This window comes from Artemia franciscana, chromosome 10 (genome assembly GCF_032884065.1).
Source record: "Artemia franciscana chromosome 10, ASM3288406v1, whole genome shotgun sequence".
NCBI classification, from domain to species: Eukaryota; Metazoa; Arthropoda; class Branchiopoda; order Anostraca; family Artemiidae; genus Artemia; species Artemia franciscana.
This window is the reverse complement of record NC_088872.1, coordinates 12,524,335-12,550,206: the sequence shown is the minus strand read 5'-3', so window position 1 is coordinate 12,550,206 and position 25,872 is coordinate 12,524,335. Positions and strand designations below refer to the sequence as shown.

Sequence of the window (25,872 nt, the reverse complement as noted above, 5' to 3'; positions counted from 1 at the left end):
TATCTGAGAATAAATTCAGATAAGTTACTGACCCAATTTTAACGACTGGTCAGATCAAAATAGTGCGGGGCGGAATGGGGTACTTCCCCATTCCGTCCCAGGAACACGCCTTATTATTTGGAGGTTATGGCCACGCGAAAACTTCAACTAAAGAAACAATTAGGTGACCAAAAGATGGCCCAGTTGAACGTACTACAAGTATGACTAACTATAGTTGTCAAACAGTTCGTAGTAACAAACTGTAGTAAGGAGCGACCCTTATGGAAGAGTGTGTCATGGTGGAATAAAATTTCCATGAAGGGGGTGCAGGAATTTTTGCATTAAAAAAAAAACAATGAGAAAATAAATACGAAAAGTTTTTTCAACTGAAAGTAAGGAGCGCATTAAAACTTAAAACGAACAGAAATTAATTCGTATATGAAAGGGGGCTGTTCCTTCCTCAACGCCCAGCTCTTTACGCTAAAATGTATTGCTGTTTTAAAAAGTAGAGTTGAGAGAAAGAGTCAAACTTAAGCGTAAAGAGCGTGGCGTTGAGGAGGGAACAGCCCTTTCATATACGGAGTAATCTCTGTTCGTTTTAAGTTTTAATGTCGCTCCTTACTTTCAGTTAAAAAAATCTTGTTATTTTATTTAATCTTTGAGCAAGCTCAAGATTTGTTTTTTTATTTAATAATACAAAGAAGTGTGTTGACCTTACCTTGATTATAAAATCAATAGAAGTTGCAATACAACAGCAAATAACTAGACGACACCAGGTTCACTCATCAAACGAAAGGAAACTAAACCACACAGCTTAGATATTGGTATCTAAGCTGTGCTAAACCAACATGGATACCGCAGTTCAGCTGTACCTAGATGGGGTAGTTGCGGCTATTGCCGCTTGACGAAGCACCTTTCTTGTCATCTAAAAATCACCTGCCCCGTTCTGCCCCTTTCCCCTTTCCACTCCGTGTTCCCCTATAGTTGTTGCTGAACTAGAAAAGCTCAACGAAAAGATTTAAAAACATACTTGGAAACAAGTCCTTCTACACTAGTTACATTGTCATAGTTGTACGACAATGAATAGGAGAATGAATTTTTCTCAGAGGAGAAACATCCTCTATAGACACGTGTGCAGGAATATTTTCGGTTGATTGGTGGGGGAGGGGTAGAGGGGCTGGAAATAAAAAATACTTACGCGGATAAAAAGTGTCGAGAAATTTGGGAAACTATAGGAATTTGCCAGGAGCTCGGAACCCGAGGCCGCCCACGCGTACGCGCCTACTTGCCATTGTGAAACTAAGTGTGCGTTTCAAAACACGATTATCCTTAGTTATTTGTTACTCGAGCCAGGGTCGTATCCAGGATGTTTTTAGGGGGAAAATACAAAATAATTTTTCGAGGGGGGATTTACAATTTTTCAACGCATTAAAATTTGTTTATATTCATTTTTACTGTGTTTTTATGAGTCGGACAAACATTGGGGGGGGGGGTCAAACCCCCTAATTTTCTTGGATATGACCTTGACTTGAGCAGAGACATAACTCTTCTTCTCTTATTGACAATCTTTTTGCATCTGACCGTCAGGCTACATCGTGGTTAAGAAAGATTCGTTAAGTCAGTGTTTTAAAATGTCTGAATTCACAATACAAAGAATATATATTAATGCCAATCTTATAAAAGGAAGAAATTACTTAAAATGAATATAACAAAGTTCAGGGTTGTACAGGGGGAAGGGGGCTGACCCCCCAAAAATCCCAAATTTTCTCGATTTTTCGTGCCATTATTTTTCACATCATCAAGTTTGGGCTCAATATAAAATACGGAATATTTTGTTATCGGGTGCATTTTATTAGATATTAAACGAGAAGCTGAAGTTTTAATATCCTTTAAAAAACTTGTACCGAAAAATTTCTTTACCAAAAAAAAAAAATCGTGGATAAGTCTCTCACTCTTAAAGTACCAAGGGCATTAAAATAAAAACGTTTTTTGCCCCATGGGCCGATATTAAGTCTATTTATATATGAAAGCCGTGATTTACAAAGATTTTTATTTAGTTCTTTTAAAAATATGTAGTTTTTAGGCCAGCATCACATTTTTTTTAGTTTTCCCACTTTGAACCGTTTAAATTAATGTGCAAAACTACAAATTAAATTCTTAACTCTTTTTTTGTTCGTAAAAATTAAAACATTGGTAGTCTATTGATTCCAAAAGACAACCACAACTTCAGTGGACAGCTACATCTTTTCAGGCTGTTTAGTGTGATATTTTTTTAGCTTTTTCTTGTTCCAAAAGACAACTACAACTTCAGTGGACAGCTACACCTTTTCAGGATGTTTGGTGTGATATTTTTTTAGCTTTTTCTTGTTCCAAAAGACAACTACAACTTCAGTGGACAGCTACACCTTTTCAGGCTGTTTGGTGTGGTGTTTTTTTTTTTTTTTTTTTTTTTTTAGCTTTTCCTTGTTCCAAAAGATAACTACAACTTCATTGGGCAGCTAAACCTTTTCAGGCTGTTTGGTATGATATTTTTTTTTTAGCTTTTTCTTGTTCCAAAAGACAACCACAAATTCAGTGGACAGCTACATCTTTTCAGGCTGTGTGGTGTGATATTTTTTTAGCTTTTTCTTGTTCCAAAAGACAACTACAACTTCAGTGGACAGCTACACCTTTTCAGGATGTTTGGTGTGATATTTTTTTTTTTAATTTTTTCTTGTTCATTTTTCTCCACATTATTTTTTTTGTTTCAATTTTTCGCTCGCTAGTACCAAAAACTGAGCCAATGTGCATTCCGGTTTGATTAATCAACCAAACAGGGTTTTACTAAGTTCTCCTGAGCATTAACAGTTCCACTAAGGATTCCTTAAATGTTTAAAGCAAGGTGTGCACTTTTTTTGGCCAAAAGCCAAAGGGGTCTTAGCATGAAAATTACGATGTTCCACTAAAAAAAATTATTAATAAAGAAATTAGAGGTAAAAAATTAGAATTACTGAGATCTCACTGGTATGACCAAAAAATTAATTTATGCTTAAATGGTGACCTATTAATTCCTAATTCTTTTGAATTTGGTTCCACAGAGTCAGTACTTGCGCCCTTGTTATTCCTGGTTTTTATTAACGACCTTCCCAGATGCTCAACTGATGACGCCTTATCAGTAGTGTTTGTAGACGATCAGTGTTGCCAATAGGAGGGGACAGAGGGGCTTTGGCCCTCGGATTTCGCCACCCCTCCCTACATTTTGAAAGAAATTTGTTCGGTCTTTTGATTGAAAAATGTTTTTTTTGTGTTATTATTGATACCTCCCCCCCTTCTTGACGCTGATAGATAATTTCCTCCCTTTCTCTAATCTATATGAATTAATACCACTGTACCTAATATTGCGCTCACTACAAAAGCTAAAACTCAGTCTTTGCTAGTTGGAATCTGATGACAACCGTGAATTTTTATATGGTGCATAAAGTTCTAGCTGTTGTTTAGATGTTGGAAAATCCATTTTATAATTTCAGTTGATTCATTTTATATAGTAGCTCAATTTAGGGTGATTTATCTTCCCAGTGTTTACTTTTAAGCGTTATATTCCTTCAGCAAGATTTTTGTAATTAGGCCAGATTCCGTTCATATTACTCAAAATTTGGTTGTACTACTCAAATTTTAGCCTAAAATCGCATAACATGCCCATTAAATATAGGTCTGCTTGAATTTCACCCCAACCTCCCACTCTAAAAAAAGTAAAGTAAATGGCACAGAAATATCGATTCTGATACTTCGATACATCGATAATTCGATGACTCAGACGCAGGGACGCACAGAGAGATAGGTAATGATTGGGGGGAGAGGTATTGATAAAAATGCCTAGATGGTAGTTTTACTAAGAAGTGAAAACGTGGGTTTTCAGGGGCTCGGGCCCAGAGCCCCTCCTCCTTCCCCTGAGTACTTAGAGCTCAAACAGATAGTAGGAGACTCATACAGTCCGAAAATATCTCAAACTTCTTTACCAAAGGAAAGATTACCTTCGAGAAGTGAATTACTAAGAAATATTAGGGTTCAAGAGTTCATTTTTTAACAATTAAAAATTAACAAAAATGGTTCAACTTCATATTACCCTCGCAAGGATCTATGGCCGGATATTGCAAAGCGAGACTATACTTTGTATCGGTTCGAAAGTATTGAAATATCTCAAACATGTTCACCAAAAGAAAGATACCATTAAAGAAGCAAGCTACTAAAAAAAATAAGGTCTAAAGAGTTCTTTTTTTTTCAACAATAAAAAAAAAATGAACAAAAAAGGTTCAACTTCATATTACCCTCGCAAGGATATATGGCCGGATATTGCAAAGCGAGACTCTACTTTGTATCGATTCGAAAGTATCGAAAAATCTCACACATGTTTACCAAAAGAAAGATACCTTTAAAGGAGCTAGCTACTAAGAAATATAAGGTTTAAAGAGTTCCTTTTTTTCAACAATAAAAAAAAAATGAACAAAAAAGGTTCAATTTCGTATTACCCTCGCAAGGATCTATTGCCAGGTATGCGAAGACAGACTGTGCTTTGTATAGATTCGAAAGTATCGATCTCGATACTTGATACATTTCCTTTGCTCATTTTATTTTGTTAATCATTTTATTTTGTTAGATCATTGTACCTGTTACTGTTACTGATGGCCTAGAGAACAATCATTTGACAGAGACAATTAGAAGAAGCTTTCCAAATGTACCTTTGAATGCCATTCCAAGGAAGTTTTTTAGTGACCAGTTGGGCTTACAATACGTAAAAAAGCTTGCAATGCCAAAGTGTGCCTCTGTTCATCACATCATTTCTCAAAAGTAAGTTCGTTTTCTAAGAAAAATATGAAGAGTTACCGAAAGAACCTTAAACAAACTATTAATAATTTGTTTATATACATTTTTCGTACGTTTTTATGAGTCAGACAAAAATTGTAGAGGGGGAGGATTAAGCCATTAGAGAGAGAGAGAGAGAGAGAGAGAGAGAGAGAGAGAGAGAGAGAGAGAAGAGAGAGAGAGAGAGAGAGAGAGAGAGAGAAAGAGAGAGAGAGAGAGAGAGAGAGAGAGAGAGAGAGAGAATTTATTTAAAGAAACACAAAAAGAAATACAAAAAAAAAAAATTCCAAAAAGCCTCATGGCTTGTGCGGCCATTCTCGAAACTACAAAACAAATTAATTATCAATGGATGCCCCTAAAAAGCTAAAAAAAAAAAAATTAGCAAAAAAAGTCACCACTTGCGACCCTGTATTACACTGACCTAATATAACAACACTTTCGTGGACTATTTCCCTGCTTTATCTATATACAAAAAAAAAAAGAAAAAAAAATCATAAATATCATAAATACCAAAACAATGGTCCTTAAGCACCCACAAAAAGTTGGCCTATCGGTCTCTTGAACTGTATCATAAGGAAGGGACTCCCATATAGAACGAAGAACATAGCAAATCGAAAATGCAGACCTTGTAGACCTTTTAATTGGTTTTCTAATCCCTGACGAATTCCTTGTCTCATACTCAGGCGCATCTCTCTCAAATGCACGGACCAAACATTTAGGTGCATTTTTATGCAATATATCAAACATAAATAAAGCCTAATAAAAGTTAAAATACATGAAACTGGTAAAATGTTATTTTTTTTATAACTATCTCTAACTGATATACTATTATCATAATTAACAAGAACCCGAATTTTTGAATTTTGGAGAGCACGTAATGACTTAAAATGTGTTTGAAAAGTAGATGAGTACACCGAAATACAATAAATCAAATAAGAGTGGATAATAGAAAAATATATCAATCTAAGTATATTAACAGGGAAAAATTATTTCAACATCCTCAGAATCCCTACATTCCGAGCAAATTTAAATGATATACATTGTATGTACTTTGAGAAAATAAGAGTCTCATCTTCGCATCTACTATTACCCCGATATTTCACAGACGGTACACACGCAATGCGGTAACATCCAACATTTAACTCCTTTAACCAAGGATAATAATAGGGCGATCTAGGAAAAGATACCCAATGAAATTTCTTATGATTTATCTTTAGGTGATTAACGCTTATCCACTTTTCTATCCTTGACATACTACCTCTTGCCATAGTTAATAATTCGCTTTCTGTTCTTGCTGCCACAGTAAGATATGTATCATCCGCAAACAAAGCTTCATTAGGGTTCCGTTGTCTTTGGGCCCTTTCAACATCAATATACAGGCCACCAAGTGCTAAATACAGGTCATTTACATATATTGCAAACAATAGTGGTCCCAAGGGGGACACCTGTGGGACTCCGTATCTTACCTTATAATCTATTCATGTACCTCCGACTTCACAAAAAAGGACTCGATCATTAATAAAAGAGGCAAACAGTCGCAGCGCATTTCCACGAATACCTCCATTTTCTAGTTTCTTCAATAAGATCAAATGGTCACAAGTATCAAATGCTTTTAATATGTTTAGAAACACTGAACCAACTTTAAATTTATTATCAAGACCATGATTTACTGCTGTAGTAAGGAAGTGGTTAGCATCCTCAGTAGAATAACTTCTACAAAAACCAAACTGATTTAGAAAAAAAAATCCATTCTTACTCAAAAAAAAAACTATCCACTCTCACAAATATTAATTTCTCCATCACTCTTGAAAAGGTTGACAGTAGAGAAATCGGTCTATAGTTATTAAAATGTTTTGGGTCACCCTGTCTAAATAATGGTACAATTTTTGCTCTTTTAAAGGCACTTGGGAATGAACCTTCTTTAAAACAACCATTAACCAGATCAACAAAATTTTGCACAAAAAAGGGCAAAATCGATTACACTATCCTCAAAGATATATAATCTGGTCCTACAGCACTGCTCTTCATTGAAGACACACCTGTCAATCACTTCTTGATCAGTTACTTTTCTAAGCCTAATGCTCATATTACATGAAGGGCTCAGAACCTGTTTAAAAGTTCCAACCTCAGGATAAACTTCAATCGAGTTCTTTATTTTGCAACCCATATTGGAAAAATGGGAAGTCATTCCTTCAGCAAGTTGACCTGGGTCATTCAGCTGATTTTAAATATGGTGTCTTACTAGCATTATTTCGAATGACTGACTGAATTGTCATCCCGGTCTTTGCTGGATTATCTTGACAATTTTTAAATTCCTTAAAATAATATTTCCTTTTAGCCTTCCTCTGGAGTTTGTTTAAAGTACATTTATAATTCTTATACGCTCTAATATCACTCTCACTATCACTTATCACAGACAACTTATAAAGGCAATATCTTCAATTAATTGAATTTACTAAAGTTAACGTTACCCATGGTTTCCTTGTTTTTTTTCTACTATCTAGGATATGTTTTTTCCTCAGACACTCTTCCTTCAAAAGGTCACTTATTTTCTGATACCAATGATCTAACTTTTCAGAAACCGCATAATAACTACCCAAAATGACCAATTTAAATTCTCTAGCCTTATATATAAAATCTCTCAGTATCAATTCTTGGAGACCTACACGTAAATCCATTAACTTCAAAAGCTGTCATTATTCCACAATGGTCAGAAACATCATTAGGGATAACACACGACTCATTATAAGTACAGTTTGCAAAAATGTTATCAATCAACGTTGTAGAAATCTCAGTAATCCGTGTACAAATATTAATTGAAGGATTCATATTAAAAGAAAACTAAGTATCACAAATATTAGGGCAAATATTAGGGCAAAGTTATATCAAAATTAAAATCTCCCATTATTACACATGGACTTGTAGACACTGGCAGCTTTTCCAATTGACTTTCTATTAACTCCAAAAAGTTTTGACTAGATGCCGAAGGAGGTCTATATACAACCACGAAAAAAAACTTCGATTCGCCAGAACTACCTCAATTACCAAACTTTAAACACCATATCAACATAAACACAAAGGTCGTCCCTTACCTTAACCTCAAGACACGACTTAAAGTAGAAGGCCACGCCACTGTGTCTCTGATTTCTTTAGTTCTTTCTCTAAAAATTATAATCATTAATTTCCAATAAAGAATCAAAATGATCCTTCAACCATGTTTCAGTTAAACCTATAACACCAATTTTCCCTACTATTGAACTTAAATCAACCAAATAATTATAAGAAGAATTCAAACCTTGACAATTCAAATGAAAAACGGAAAAAGCATTCTCCTGGGATACATGATCACTTGCAACAAAATCACACACAATAAAATCATACTTAGAGGATTTCTTTTCACGGATATTTTCGCCAATAACATCAAAACTATCTCTCAAAATAACATCAAAATCCGCAATAAATCTACTGGGGTTTTCTCAAGTAGTGATAGCCTATTATTAAGACAATTCAACATGAAATACGAAAGAAAAAGCAACAATGGAATCCATAGACACTGTAAGTACCAAAATGCAACAACCAAGCAAACACTCTCTCCAAACTACAACTAAATGAACAAAAAAAAAAAAAAACACACAAAAAACTTTGTTCACTGAGATTTTTATTACTACCCTTCCATTTATCCCTTCCGTCCAACCCAACCTTCAAACAAATCAAATACAGAAAATAACTGAAAAAGAAAAAATATCACTCTTCAACAGAAGTTCCAAATCCACCCCTATGAATATTAACTCTATGAGGGGTACGAGCCAAACTGAATCCATAAAATCCTTATTTACTTTGTCAACAGTCACTTTTACACGCTCAGTGTTTGGAGACTGGTGTATACACACAGAAGTGGCGAGATTGATTTCGTCACCCAAACATCATCACGATTACCTCCACTGTTGAGTAATTTTTATCTCGGAGCAAACAGTTTCTTTCGAATTTCTCGGACGGATTGCGGGTCATCATCCGTCACAAAGATATTAGAATACTCTAAGATTGACTTGTTTTTCAACCTCCTAGTGTTTTTAAATATAAGAATTCGGGCTTCTTTTTTTGCAAATTCAGCTTTGATAAATTTTTTTTTCACAGTTAATGTCTATCACTGAATGTTCAAAATCCATATTCAAACCGATTCCATCAGTAAATACTTTTTCAAAGACTTTTTTAGCTGACTCTTCATCATTAACTGGGACATTACAAAGCAATATTTTTTTTTTAAGTACCTCTGCTTTCTATTCTCATAGTACTCCCTTTCAATAAAGATAACTCAGATGTTAAACGAACATTTTCTCCCGGTATTGACCATAGATTTACACTATTGGCGTGTTATTGGCGTAAGTAGGATGAAGGGACAAGTCCTAAGTAACAACCTCAAGGCTATTTAGGAATATGACAGAAAATGCATAGCTGTAGCAGATAAACTGATTACCACACAGAGAGTAGTACTGGTCTTCCGTTGTGCCCTTTAATTAATTAATAATCCTGAAAAAAGTTTTTGGCCCCTAATACTAAGAAACAGAGTACGCTGTAAAATTTACATAAAGGTAATTCACACAAGTCAAGTAAACAGAGAAGAAACTATTTAGCAAACGACATTAATTTTAGCGACTTGCACCTTACTCAACGCCTTTTTTTTAACTCGCAATTTTTCTTTTTATGGGTGGTCTTTATTTTAGGAATTCGAGAGTAAATTTTAAATGATTATTAAAATTTTTTTGGAAATTTGGGAGTAAATTTTAAATGATTTTAAAAATTATTTTGGGATTCCGGAGTAAATTTTAAATGATTTTTAAAATTATTTTAGGAATTTAATTAACCTTCTTCAGAAATTATTTTTTTTTAGTTTTGAAAAATGAAGTTTTTCAAAGAAAAGTATTCAATCTAAGACCAGCAGAAATACATTCCTAGAATAATTTAAATCCAAAGCTACCTGAAATACTATTAAAGAATAAATACAAACCAAAACGAACAGAAATCCAATAAAAATCATAGCGAACAAACATGCAACAAGTAGTAATATAAATGAATAAATAAATCTTAAAACGAGTAAAAATTAAATTGAAAACGCAGATCAAGTCTAAAATGACAGAAATCAGTACAAACAAGAGTTTGGCTACTGCCACCTTCCCTAACTGTTAAAGTCTAAAACCTACTGCCTGAAAACTCTATGTGTCTTGAACAGTACTTGGAACGAACTAAGACAAAGAAACCGAATATTCAATATATAATGACATTAATTGCTGAAAGCTCAGCAGTTCAAGATTTTATTTGACTGTAATTTTTATTTTCAATGTTGCAAGTACAAAAGAAAATACTTGACCTATAATTCGTTTTTAGTAAAGCACAATGACGCAGTAGGTTTTAGGATATGGGGGATTTGGAATCCCCCATTTTTGATTTTTAAATCCTCAATTTCTTCAAAAATCTTGTCAAAACTAAGAAACCCTGCATAATTCAAGCATACAAACGGGTTAAACGGGTTACGGGTTAAAAGGAAACGGGTTAGTTTTCTATATTATATCTTTACCTTTATGGTACTATATGGCTTATTTTTCTATTTTGACTTGATTTGGGAAAATTGACTCCACCTTTGCCTCCCCCCCCCCAAGATGTTAAATAAATTACACCACTGGGCGGTAGAATGTCGCAAAAAGGTTTGAGGGAAATGGGTACTTCGTGGGAGTGTGTAAAGAGGGTGGCTTTGTATAAATTAAGATGGAAGAGGAGCATGCATTGCTGTCTTGGTTTAAGGCGGCTTGGTGGGTCCGTGTGTGTGTGTATGTATATTCCTTTATTTATATCTATATATATATATTTATTACCGTCTATTGGTCGATTCATTTGTATTTATACCGTACATATTTATTATTATCTTAATTTACGATTATTTTTACTTAGCCTTTTCAACTTCTTATTAAAAGTAAAAAAAAATTAAATTAAAATAGTAACTAAAAGTAACTATTTAGTTTTCACTAAATAGTGAAAAAAAATGCCAAAAGAGGAAAACATTAAAAAAAGCAGTTTTATCTCCAAATGCACCAAAGTTAAAAAATATTAGTTTTTTCCTGCTACCCAGAAAAACTGAAAACAGTTAACTAAGTTAACCTATTGCGTATGGTTAATGTCATACCTTTAAGCGAGTGTTTTAATTTACGAAAGTTCGATCTTTGGTCCTCTAAACTAGGTCTGCTACTCTTTTAGATGCCTTGTGCCAATATTTGCACATTCCTAGCTCCTAGGCCTACTGCCGCCCTCTGTGCTCAATTTGTCATGTTGCCTCTGTACTTCAATTGACATTATTTGGTTTTAATTTGCGTCCGTTGACACGATAACCAAATGGTATGGACTCGACTCTATGGATTTATTAAGTAAATTTAAATGAAAGTAATTAATGGCTTGTGCATTGTCAAATCATGTTAATTATCATTCGCTTTTAGAAGATATCCCACTTGTAATCCTCTAATGAATAAATGAATAATTTCAATACGCATTAGAAATAGACATAAAATGTCACATAATGAAGCATATAAAAAAAATGCACAACCAATTGAAAAAAGCAGCATAGACTGCAAATGAATAAAATACGTTTAGAGCTTTTGGCTACTTGCCTCATAATGGCTATGCTTGTGGTACGGTGAAGAAGAGATTCGGTGCATTCGTTCCAAAATGATCACAAATGGGTCAACTAAATTAAATTTAGTCGAGATTCTAGTATTACATGTCCAAGATAAAAAGTTGTTTCCTAGGGGGGCAACAGTGTCAGCTGCCCCGGGTGTCGCAGCCGGGGTTGCTGTGGCTGGTGGTTACCCACTTTTATCAAATTTTCACTGTTTTTGGCTTTTGTTGCTTATATTTTAGTCGGGAGGGGGGGGGGCTGTAATGGATTTCGCCCCGGGCACCATGTAAGGGCACCGGGCTCCAGACTGTTTAAACCGGTTACAACCACCAATTCTAGGAATGGTTCTGCCGAGAGGTTGTACTCAACGTATGTGTTTGTAGAACAGAGTTATAATACGCTTCTTGTCGTTATCTGCAAAATAAATCCAAAATGGTGAAAGCGCTAGCACATGGGAAATGAGATGGTTTTGTCATCTCTGCTCTAAACAGACCAAGTTAAACAAAAGCGTTTGAAAAGAAAGAAGAAGACCGATCACTAGACCAAAAGTTGCTAAATCCAGTCTCTTTTTCTTTCCGAATACGTTAATTAATTCGTAATCGTTTTGAACTAATTGTGACTCACCTATTTTTATTTCAGATATTATGCATTAGCTGCTGTATCAGCCTTATGGAGATATGTTGAATACAGTCAGAATTCTTATTACGCTCCAAAGTCTCTACATATTTCATTTCAAGGGGCGGAAATGTCGACTTTTATCGATTCTCAAGCAGCAATAAGAATGGAACTCGTGACATCTCAACTTGGCCCAAAAGGACCCTCTTTATTTAATATACTGAACTGCTGCAAAACCTTGCCAGGGGAAAGAATGCTGCGCGCCTCACTTCTACAGCCAACTAGACTAGTTGGGCTGATTCAGCAGAGGCATGAAGCAGTCCAAGAGCTGCTTGGCAAGGCTGAGCTATTTATTGAACTGAGAGGTGCTATAAGCAATTTTGGGGATGTGGGTAAGGTGCTTACTGGGTGTATTCAAATCCCGAAGTCGGATACATCCCGTGCTGTGGAGCAAAGAATCAATTTAGTTATAGGAATCAAACAGGCACTGACTCTTCTTCATCCTCTGAAAGAGTCGATTAAAGAAGCGATGAGTCCTCTATTTCGAGTTATATATAACGATCTTTTGGATACCCGTTTCGAAAAGTTACTCGAAGTCTTATCCGAAATCATAAGTGACGATGCGAAAATTACGAAAGGTTCTGCTGCTATGAAACTACAACGATGTTTTGCTATCAAAAGTGGTGTCAATCAAGTTTTAGATATTTCAAGAAAGGCGTATTGTGAAATAGTTGAAGACATGTCAGCTTATGTCGCTGAATTAGCGAATGAACATAACCTGAATTTGAAGTTGACCAGTAGTGCTGTTCGTGGGTTTCATATCCAACTTATTATCAACGGAAAAGGGAACAAAGATATTGAGCTGCCAGCAGAGTTTACTCAAGTGCAGCGTGGGAAGAACGTGATATCGTTCACGACGGATACGCTGATGCTTTTGGACCGCAGAAGCTGTGAAAATCTTGCTGAAATCAATAAGATGAGCAGCAAGATTCTGGAGACTCTTCTTAGTGAAATAAGAAATGATATATCTTGTTTGTACAACTTATCAGAAGCCGTTTCATTGATTGATTTAATCACTTCTTTTGCTCATATTGCCTCCTCCAGAGATCGCTATCTATGCCCAAGCTTTGAAGATAAAGTGGCGATTTTGCAAGGGCGACATCCTATTTTGGAAGCGATTGGTGTAGCTATGACTGCTAACGACACCTTTTTGTCTGCAAGTGCCTCTGGAATGATTATTACGGGACCAAATATGGGTGGCAAAACTACATACTTGTTGCAGGTTGGGACTCTGCAGGTGATGGCTCAAATTGGATGTTTTGTTCCGGCTGAATTTGCTGTTTTTAAACCTGTCGATCAGATTCTTATTAGGATGGGTAGTACTAACACTGTAGAAGAAAATGCTTCAACTTTTGAAAATGAGGTATTTATTTGCTTATTTGATTGCAGAGATTTTTTACTTTAATTTAATTATCCAAATAAGTTTTGGCTTTACTTTATTTAATTAATTATCATAAAGGAATTTCTGACGTAAAATCAATATCCATAAAGAGAAAAAAACAACCAATTCATCTGAAAAAGTCAACTTCGTTTAATGTTCATGTAGTGTAGTTTGATTGTTCAAATGAAATTAACTAATTATCCAAATGAAGTTGAATTCTGAAGTTGAATTGTCCTTTTCCCTTTTTTAAAAATTCTTTTTACTTTGGGACTTTCTTTAGGATAATTTAATTCTTTACAATAATTAATTACTTTATTGAATTTAACTTCTACATATGAGGAGATTTTTCTATATAAATATTTATTTAAACTTAGCAGTTTATTTATGGTAATTTAATTGTTCAGTATATTGATGTTTATTTACTCATGGAATTTTTTTTATTGTAATTTGATCATTCAAATGAAATTTGCTAATTATCTAAATGAAGTTGAGCCTTGCAGGTGATTTGGGTGAATTTCTCTTTGTGACAATTAATTTTCTTGGGGGAATACTGTTATGATAATTTAACTCTTTAAACAAGGCTAACTAATCATTTAAATGAATTCAATATTTGCAAATGAAGAGATCTTTTGTCTTTATAAATATTTATTTTATCAATGAGAATTGAGGGTTTCTCTAGGATAGTTTGATTTTCCAAATAAAGTTAATGAATTATTTAAATGAGGGCTACTTCTACGTATAAAGAAATCTATTTTATATGGATATTTGTTTAAACGTTCTTAATGGTAATTTAATTTTTTATTTGAAGTTTACTAATTATCCAAGTGAAGTCCAACTTTGGGGATGAATTGGATGTCTTTTTCTGCGTATGGCAATTTGTTTTCTATTGGAGAAAATTTTACGATACTTAAATTGTTTACTTGAAATTAAATACTTTTTTTTTAAATAAAATCAATTTTCGCGCATTAAAAGATCTATTTTTCTATGTGGATATATATTTATCAAGGACATTTTTTAAAATTATCTAAATTAAGTTTATTTTTGTACATGAATTAAGTGTTATTAGCTCTTTATGGAAATTCATTTCAGTTTGGAGGTTTTTTGATGATAATTAAAAGTTTAATTGAAGTTAAATTATTATTTAAATGAAGTTGGTGTTTGCGGATGATGTATTTTTCTCTTTATTGAGAGGTATTTTGCAGTAGAGTTTATTATGTAGTAATTTAATTCTTTTAAACTTCAACGAAGTCGATTATAAAATCTGCCATACATACAGCTTATCGATCGGTTGAGTCAAAATCGGAAAGTCGACGAATTCGGGAAGAAAGTAAAAGCTTTTTGTCTGAGCTCCGTGGCCTTTTCCATTGTTTGAACTATGAGGCCTGCGATAGCCTCTTTATTCTTGCGCAACTCATCTGAAAATGGGTTCTTGGAAGCAGATGTGTTCAGAGGATCTTTTTTGGTCCTGGAGGCTTAGTCTTTCAGTCTTTCTGACACCGCTAGTATTTCTGCTGACACTTTATGTTCGAGATTTGAGGCTAAATTTTCCCTTCTTGCAGCGCTTATTTTCAGGTTGAGAGTCACTAGCCAAACCGACGGTTCGGCTAGTTGGGCTATCCCAACTAGTTAGGAAGATTTGGCTAGTTGAACCTTCGTTGGATTAGAGACAATTAAACCTAAATACTAAACCATAAAATGATTTTTGGGTGTAGGGCAAGGGGACTTTGGATTTTGTATTTTGGGGAACGGGACAAAATAATTTTTCTTCGGTCCTCAGTAAAGAGTATATGCTCCAGTTTTTTTCTTTCTTTCTGCATTTTTTCCATTTTTTTTTCGTTCGACAGGCTCTATGGTTATTGTCAAATATGTCAAGATAAACGTAAGACATCAGACAGGTCAAAGCGTCTGTCTTTATTTCAGTTATTAAACCAGAAAAAGAGGGGGAGGGGGAGTGCAAAAGGGATATGTCAAGAAAAACTAGTTAAAAGCAGAAACGGAAAATACATCGGATTTTTTTTTCTTTTATACGGGTTATGTTCTATAGATTCTTGCTTCTTAGAAATAATATAGCTAATTTTTTAGTTTAGAAATGCATACAGAGTTGGGTAAAAATTTTATGCCATCCCATTCCATCTATATTTATCATGGGTTGTTTTCGCCCATTTTTGCTGGTTTTCAGACTACCATTCCTAAATAATTTCATATGTGTGCCTTTGGCTCAGTGTTTATGGTCTTGTTGTTATAAAAGGTTCTTTAATTACTGATACGCTACTGACATGTATTGATACGTTGACCCCATGCAAAACGCGGGTGTCCAAATGGCATCCTATGTACAATTTCATAGAATTTGCAAAACGCGGGTGTCCAAATGGCATCCTATGTACAATTTCATAGAATTTTGATCTACAGAGGAAAATACTCCATTATTGATGGAAGCTTCTTAAAGACAGTATTTCTACGAAAATTTGCATGTATTTCAGGGTCAAAATGAAAGTACTTAGAGTCTTCCATGAAAAAAATTGTCCTTCTTTGGAGTAGTTTGTCTTTGTATTTCTGGATAAGAATTGACTAGAATTGCTTTTAGATGGGCACCAATTCCGAGAGGAGTGGCCTGTTATATCTAGGAAATAAGCCAACTTTGTGACGAGACTTCTGAGAGGGGCTTGCATTCGAAGGCCCAAGTTAGGACCTAAAGACTTTACATATTGCTATGGCAACAAGCTATAAAAGGCACATTTTGATATTTTGTTTTTGTTATTATTTGTTCTTGCATAGTAGTTGTATTTTTGCTGTTAAATTTCATTTCACGTATGTAGAATCAACCTGGTCGATCTGTTACCTGGCTGTTAATACTGCTTCTTTCTTAGATGATGGAGAGCAGCTTTATCCTTCAAAACGCGACGTCTGATTCGTTGGTTCTTATTGATGAGCTATGCCGTTCAACTTCACGAGAGGAGGGAGCCCCAATTGCATTTGCCATTCTAGAAAAATTGCGAAAGACTGGCGCTTTTATGATAGTTGCCACGCATGAAAAACTCCTTACAAGATTGGCTGATATTTACCCGGATATAAACAAGTGAGAGTCTTCTAATTTTAGGGCGAATTTGAACTTACTTGGAAGCATTTGACCTTATTTTAGTTATTAGCCATGGTTGTCCTGGCTTATTTTAACCTTTCTCTTACAAAGTCTATTCAAGGAGTGGCGACTTTTGAAATAAAAATAATAATGAATTGGGCTAACTTTTACGCTGCTGTTGTGGCTCTTAGGTGCCACAACAGCATATATATATATATATATATATATATATATATATATATATATATATATATATATATATATATATTATATAATTATATATACTATTATATATTATATGTATTATATATTATATTATATATTATACATATATTATATTATATATATATATATATATATTATATATATATATATATATATATATATATATATATATATATTATATATATATATATATATATATATATATATATATATATATATATATATATATATATATATATATATATATATATATATATATATATATATATATATATATATATATATATATATATATATATATATATATATATATATATAGCACGCATTTAAATTAGACACAGACCTTGTTTAAAGGAATTCGACTGATTGTCAGGAATCATTCTTTGAACAATATTCTTCTTGTTATTTTCCCAGAGAATATTGGTAATTTTGACAAGTTCAATGATCGCCAAATATTTCAAGATAGAAAAGAAGAAATAGTACCCACAGAAACATTACGAGTTTCAGTGAGAAATGTGTTGTTCTTGACCATGAAAAACAAACAATGCCAAATCGAATATTTTATGATTTAATATTTTATGATTTGGATAATGGTTAATTATCTCATTACAAAAGTTGTGTTTACACACCAACTAACATATGTTAAGATTAATTAAAGCAATTAAATTAAATATTCGTTAATGGTTAATTAATAAATCGAATCTTAATCGAATATTAGTTAATTAAATAGAACCCAATATTAACCGGAATGGAAATTATTAGCTCACATTAAAACTAACGACTGTATATCTTTAAAGACATTCGTCGGATTGCCGAAAATCATTCATTAAACAAGGATCATCCTGTTACATTCATAGTAAAGAATAACAATTTGGATAGGATCAGTGATTGCCGAATATATCAAGAAAGAAAAGAATAATTAGTACTAATCAGAAATATTATGAATTTCCAAGACAAGTAATTGATAAATTACCTGCAGTCTGTACTGTCAAAAATGATACCCAATGGTCAAATCGATTTACCGATCGAAATCGCAATGGTTAATTTATAAAATAGTTATAGTTTTTCCAAAGTGTCCTTTGACTTTCGTCTATTTAATTTTTAATCGATTCTCTTGTATACAATTTAAGGTGTGTCTTCACCCCCATACGATAACAACAGTTATTCGGACAAATTAACCGTTTTCGTCAAGGAATTTTGCAGTGATCACTTTATTCACTGACATTTCTTTCTTTTTGTTTACAGTCTTTTCCACAGTTTTGTATGTTTTATATCTATTTTACGTTCTTTCAACCTTACATCACTTCCAATATGAATTCATTATCAGGTAATTCTGATAGCTGAATTGTGCCAGTGTGGTAGACTCACTTGCTTTATATAATTGTAATAATATTGTACAAAATATACATAAAATTATGTAATTATCTGTATTATTACGTATTATTAACACAATTTACATAACAGTTTTATGAAATCATTTTATTTTACCAAGGCTTTAGTTCTTTTTAATCTATTTAAGTAGTCCTATGATTTGCGAAGAAACTGCAAATTGGTTTAAAGTTCTTGCCCCCACACGGGAGTAGTAGCGGTTTGAAAAATTAACAGTTTTCACTTGGACAGATTTTGCCCCCAAATAACTATAACATATACGATGTTTTCAAGACTTTTTAGAGGACAAACAAAGCTACCCTGTAATGACAGTGAAAAAGCAAGAATGAAAGTGATATATGTATAAACAGACTGACGTAACAGTACTACTATGTACAGAGCGAAAGACTGATAGTCGCAGTGACACAGATATAAGCAGTGATTGATATTTCTGCTCTGTACAGGCAATGAAAAACGGATACTGATACACACATACAGTGGTACCCCGTACACACAGCGAGAAACTCACAGTGGCAGTAACTTAGACATAGAGAGTTAAAAACAGTACTATAAGCAGTGACAAACTGGGAGTAGCGGGGAGTCAGGCATTGGCAGTAATAGGGAGAACTACGCTACTGTGTGCAGACAATAAAAAACTGAGAGTGGTTGTAACTCAGGCAGGCAATGAGAAACAGTACTACTCTGTACAGACAAAAAAAAAACTGAGACGGCAACGACACAGACATGAACCTTGGCAAATAGTACTACTCTGTACAGAGTACTGCTCTGTACAGAGTAGTACTCTGTACTACATATACAGTCACTAACAGTGGTACTCTGTACAGACAGCGAGAAACTCAGAGTGGTAGTGACACAGACACAAGAAACAGTACTACTCTGTACAGACAGAAACAAACTGAGACAGCAACGACACAGACATGAACCTTGGCAAATAGTACTACTCTGTACAGAGTAGTACTCTGTACTACATATACAGTCACTAACAGTGGTACTCTGTACAAACAGCGAGAAACTCAGAGTGGTAGTGACACAGACACAAGAAACAGTACTACTCTGTACAGACAGAAACAAACTGAGACAGCAACGACACAGACATGAACCTTGGCAAATAGTACTACTCTGTACAGAGTAGTACTCTGTACTACATATACAGTCACTAACAGTGGTACTCTGTACAAACAGCGAGAAACTCAGAGTGGTAGTGACACAGACACAAGAAACAGTACTACTCTGTACAGACAGAAACAAACTGAGACAGCAACGACACAGACATGAACCTCGGCAAATAGTACTACTCTGTACAGAGTACTGCTCTGTACAGAGTAGTACTCTGTACTACATATACAGTCACTAACAGTGGTACTCTGTACAGACAGCGAGAAACTCAGAGTGGTAGTGACACAGACACAAGAAACAGAACTACTCTGTACAGACAGAAACAAACTGAGACAGCAACGACACAGACATGAACCTCGGCAAATAGTACTACTCTGTACAGAGTACTGCTCTGTACAGAGTAGTACTCTGTACTACATATACAGTCACTAACAGTGGTACTCTGTACAGACAGCGAGAAACTCAGAGTGGTAGTGACTCAGACACAGACACAAGAAACAGAACTACTCTGTACAGACAGAAACAAACTGAGACAGCAACGACACAGACATGAACCTCGGCAAATAGTACTACTCTGTACAGAGTAGTACTCTGTACTACATATACAGTCACTAACAGTGGTACTCTGTACAAACAGCGAGAAACTCAGAGTGGTAGTGACACAGACACAAGAAACAGTACTACTCTGTACAGACAGAAACAAACTGAGACAGCAACGACACAGACATGAACCTTGGCAAATAGTACTACTCTGTACAGAGTACTGCTCTGTACAGAGTAGTACTCTGTACTACATATACAGTCACTAACAGTGGTACTCTGTACAGACAGCGAGAAACTCAGAGTGGTAGTGACACAGACACAAGAAACAGTACTACTCTGTACAGACAGAAACAAACTGAGACAGCAACGACACAGACATGAACCTTGGCAAATAGTACTACTCTGTACAGAGTAGTACTCTGTACTACATATACAGTCACTAACAGTGGTACTCTGTACAGACAGCGAGAAACTCAGAGTGGTAGTGACACAGACACAAGAAACAGTACTACTCTGTACAGACAGAAACAAACTGAGACAGCAACGACACAGACATGAACCTTGGCAAATAGTACTACTCTGTACAGAGTAGTACTCTGTACTACATATACAGTCACTAACAGTGGTACTCTGTACAGACAGCGAGAAACTCAGAGTGGTAGTGACACAGACACAAGAAACAGTACTACTCTGTACAGACAGAAACAAACTGAGACAGCAACGACACAGACATGAACCTTGGCAAATAGTACTACTCTGTACAGAGTAGTACTCTGTACTACATATACAGTCACTAACAGTGGTACTCTGTACAAACAGCGAGAAACTCAGAGTGGTAGTGACACAGACACAAGAAACAGTACTACTCTGTACAGACAGAAACAAACTGAGACAGCAACGACACAGACATGAACCTTGGCAAATAGTACTACTCTGTACAGAGTACTGCTCTGTACAGAGTAGTACTCTGTACTACATATACAGTCACTAACAGTGGTACTCTGTACAGACAGCGAGAAACTCAGAGTGGTAGTGACACAGACACAAGAAACAGTACTACTCTGTACAGACAGAAACAAACTGAGACAGCAACGACACAGACATGAACCTTGGCAAATAGTACTACTCTGTACAGAGTAGTACTCTGTACTACATATACAGTCACTAACAGTGGTACTCTGTACAGACAGCGAGAAACTCAGAGTGGTAGTGACACAGACACAAGAAACAGTACTACTCTGTACAGACAGAAACAAACTGAGACAGCAACGACACAGACATGAACCTTGGCAAATAGTACTACTCTGTACAGAGTAGTACTCTGTACTACATATACAGTCACTAACAGTGGTACTCTGTACAGACAGCGAGAAACTCAGAGTGGTAGTGACACAGACACAAGAAACAGTACTACTCTGTACAGACAGAAACAAACTGAGACAGCAACGACACAGACATGAACCTTGGCAAATAGTACTACTCTGTACAGAGTACTGCTCTGTACAGAGTAGTACTCTGTACTACATATACAGTCACTAACAGTGGTACTCTGTACAGACAGCGAGAAACTCAGAGTGGTAGTGACACAGACACAAGAAACAGTACTACTCTGTACAGACAGAAACAAACTGAGACAGCAACGACACAGACATGAACCTTGGCAAATAGTACTACTCTGTACAGAGTAGTACTCTGTACTACATATACAGTCACTAACAGTGGTACTCTGTACAGACAGCGAGAAACTCAGAGTGGTAGTGACACAGACACAAGAAACAGTACTACTCTGTACAGACAGAAACAAACTGAGACAGCAACGACACAGACATGAACCTTGGCAAATAGTACTACTCTGTACAGAGTAGTACTCTGTACTACATATACAGTCACTAACAGTGGTACTCTGTACAGACAGCGAGAAACTCAGAGTGGTAGTGACACAGACACAAGAAACAGTACTACTCTGTACAGACAGAAACAAACTGAGACAGCAACGACACAGACATGAACCTTGGCAAATAGTACTACTCTGTACAGAGTAGTACTCTGTACTACATATACAGTCACTAACAGTGGTACTCTGTACAGACAGCGAGAAACTCAGAGTGGTAGTGACACAGACACAAGAAACAGTACTACTCTGTACAGACAGAAACAAACTGAGACAGCAACGACACAGACATGAACCTTGGCAAATAGTACTACTCTGTACAGAGTAGTACTCTGTACTACATATACAGTCACTAACAGTGGTACTCTGTACAGACAGCGAGAAACTCAGAGTGGTAGTGACACAGACACAAGAAACAGTACTACTCTGTACAGACAGAAACAAACTGAGACAGCAACGACACAGACATGAACCTTGGCAAATAGTACTACTCTGTACAGAGTACTGCTCTGTACAGAGTAGTACTCTGTACTACATATACAGTCACTAACAGTGGTACTCTGTACAGACAGCGAGAAACTCAGAGTGGTAGTGACACAGACACAAGAAACAGTACTACTCTGTACAGACAGAAACAAACTGAGACAGCAACGACACAGACATGAACCTTGGCAAATAGTACTACTCTGTACAGAGTAGTACTCTGTACTACATATACAGTCACTAACAGTGGTACTCTGTACAGACAGCGAGAAACTCAGAGTGGTAGTGACACAGACACAAGAAACAGTACTACTCTGTACAGACAGAAACAAACTGAGACAGCAACGACACAGACATGAACCTTGGCAAATAGTACTACTCTGTACAGAGTAGTACTCTGTACTACATATACAGTCACTAACAGTGGTACTCTGTACAGACAGCGAGAAACTCAGAGTGGTAGTGACACAGACACAAGAAACAGTACTACTCTGTACAGACAGAAACAAACTGAGACAGCAACGACACAGACATGAACCTTGGCAAATAGTACTACTCTGTACAGAGTAGTACTCTGTACTACATATACAGTCACTAACAGTGGTACTCTGTACAGACAGCGAGAAACTCAGAGTGGTAGTGACACAGACACAAGAAACAGTACTACTCTGTACAGACAGAAACAAACTGAGACAGCAACGACACAGACATGAACCTTGGCAAATAGTACTACTCTGTACAGAGTAGTACTCTGTACTACATATACAGTCACTAACAGTGGTACTCTGTACAGACAGCGAGAAACTCAGAGTGGTAGTGACACAGACACAAGAAACAGTACTACTCTGTACAGACAGAAACAAACTGAGACAGCAACGACACAGACATGAACCTTGGCAAATAGTACTACTCTGTACAGAGTAGTACTCTGTACTACATATACAGTCACTAACAGTGGTACTCTGTACAGACAGCGAGAAACTCAGAGTGGTAGTGACACAGACACAAGAAACAGTACTACTCTGTACAGACAGAAACAAACTGAGACAGCAACGACACAGACATGAACCTTGGCAAATAGTACTACTCTGTACAGAGTAGTACTCTGTACTACATATACAGTCACTAACAGTGGTACTCTGTACAGACAGCGAGAAACTCAGAGTGGTAGTGACACAGACACAAGAAACAGTACTACTCTGTACAGACAGAAACAAACTGAGACAGCAACGACACAGACATGAACCTTGGCAAATAGTACTACTCTGTACAGAGTAGTACTCTGTACTACATATACAGTCACTAACAGTGGTACTCTGTACAGACAGCGAGAAACTCAGAGTGGTAGTGACACAGACACAAGAAACAGTACTACTCTGTACAGACAGAAACAAACTGAGACAGCAACGACACAGACATGAACCTTGGCAAATAGTACTACTCTGTACAGAGTAGTACTCTGTACTACATATACAGTCACTAACAGTGGTACTCTGTACAGACAGCGAGAAACTCAGAGTGGTAGTGACACAGACACAAGAAACAGTACTACTCTGTACAGACAGAAACAAACTGAGACAGCAACGACACAGACATGAACCTTGGCAAATAGTACTACTCTGTACAGAGTACTGCTCTGTACAGAGTAGTACTCTGTACTACATATACAGTCACTAACAGTGGTACTCTGTACAGACAGCGAGAAACTCAGAGTGGTAGTGACACAGACACAAGAAACAGTACTACTCTGTACAGACAGAAACAAACTGAGACAGCAACGACACAGACATGAACCTTGGCAAATAGTACTACTCTGTACAGAGTAGTACTCTGTACTACATATACAGTCACTAACAGTGGTACTCTGTACAGACAGCGAGAAACTCAGAGTGGTAGTGACACAGACACAAGAAACAGTACTACTCTGTACAGACAGAAACAAACTGAGACAGCAACGACACAGACATGAACCTTGGCAAATAGTACTACTCTGTACAGAGTAGTACTCTGTACTACATATACAGTCACTAACAGTGGTACTCTGTACAGACAGCGAGAAACTCAGAGTGGTAGTGACACAGACACAAGAAACAGTACTACTCTGTACAGACAGAAACAAACTGAGACAGCAACGACACAGACATGAACCTTGGCAAATAGTACTACTCTGTACAGAGTAGTACTCTGTACTACATATACAGTCACTAACAGTGGTACTCTGTACAGACAGCGAGAAACTCAGAGTGGTAGTGACACAGACACAAGAAACAGTACTACTCTGTACAGACAGAAACAAACTGAGACAGCAACGACACAGACATGAACCTTGGCAAATAGTACTACTCTGTACAGAGTAGTACTCTGTACTACATATACAGTCACTAACAGTGGTACTCTGTACAGACAGCGAGAAACTCAGAGTGGTAGTGACACAGACACAAGAAACAGTACTACTCTGTACAGACAGAAACAAACTGAGACAGCAACGACACAGACATGAACCTTGGCAAATAGTACTACTCTGTACAGAGTAGTACTCTGTACTACATATACAGTCACTAACAGTGGTACTCTGTACAGACAGCGAGAAACTCAGAGTGGTAGTGACACAGACACAAGAAACAGTACTACTCTGTACAGACAGAAACAAACTGAGACAGCAACGACACAGACATGAACCTTGGCAAATAGTACTACTCTGTACAGAGTACTGCTCTGTACAGAGTAGTACTCTGTACTACATATACAGTCACTAACAGTGGTACTCTGTACAGACAGCGAGAAACTCAGAGTGGTAGTGACACAGACACAAGAAACAGTACTACTCTGTACAGACAGAAACAAACTGAGACAGCAACGACACAGACATGAACCTTGGCAAATAGTACTACTCTGTACAGAGTAGTACTCTGTACTACATATACAGTCACTAACAGTGGTACTCTGTACAGACAGCGAGAAACTCAGAGTGGTAGTGACACAGACACAAGAAACAGTACTACTCTGTACAGACAGAAACAAACTGAGACAGCAACGACACAGACATGAACCTTGGCAAATAGTACTACTCTGTACAGAGTAGTACTCTGTACTACATATACAGTCACTAACAGTGGTACTCTGTACAGACAGCGAGAAACTCAGAGTGGTAGTGACACAGACACAAGAAACAGTACTACTCTGTACAGACAGAAACAAACTGAGACAGCAACGACACAGACATGAACCTTGGCAAATAGTACTACTCTGTACAGAGTACTGCTCTGTACAGAGTAGTACTCTGTACTACATATACAGTCACTAACAGTGGTACTCTGTACAGACAGCGAGAAACTCAGAGTGGTAGTGACACAGACACAAGAAACAGTACTACTCTGTACAGACAGAAACAAACTGAGACAGCAACGACACAGACATGAACCTTGGCAAATAGTACTACTCTGTACAGAGTAGTACTCTGTACTACATATACAGTCACTAACAGTGGTATTCTGTACAGACAGCGAGAAACTCAGAGTGGTAGTGACACAGACACAAGAAACAGTACTACTCTGTACAGACAGAAACAAACTGAGACAGCAACGACACAGACATGAACCTTGGCTAATAGTACT

General features: G+C 36.1%; 1 protein-coding gene across 4 annotated transcripts in view; it reads left to right on the top strand.

The window, feature by feature from the left end:
* Positions 1-25,872, top strand: part of LOC136031796 (mutS protein homolog 4-like) — a 116,880-nt gene that overhangs the window by 79,705 nt on the left and 11,303 nt on the right. For all 4 annotated transcript variants that reach the window (XM_065711593.1, XM_065711591.1, XM_065711592.1 and 1 more), the window contains 3 exons: positions 4,613-4,803; positions 12,119-13,517; positions 16,403-16,611. In XM_065711593.1, the coding sequence (XP_065567665.1) occupies positions 4,613-4,803; positions 12,119-13,517; positions 16,403-16,611 (1,799 nt within the window). The remainder of the gene's footprint in view (positions 1-4,612; positions 4,804-12,118; positions 13,518-16,402; positions 16,612-25,872) is intronic.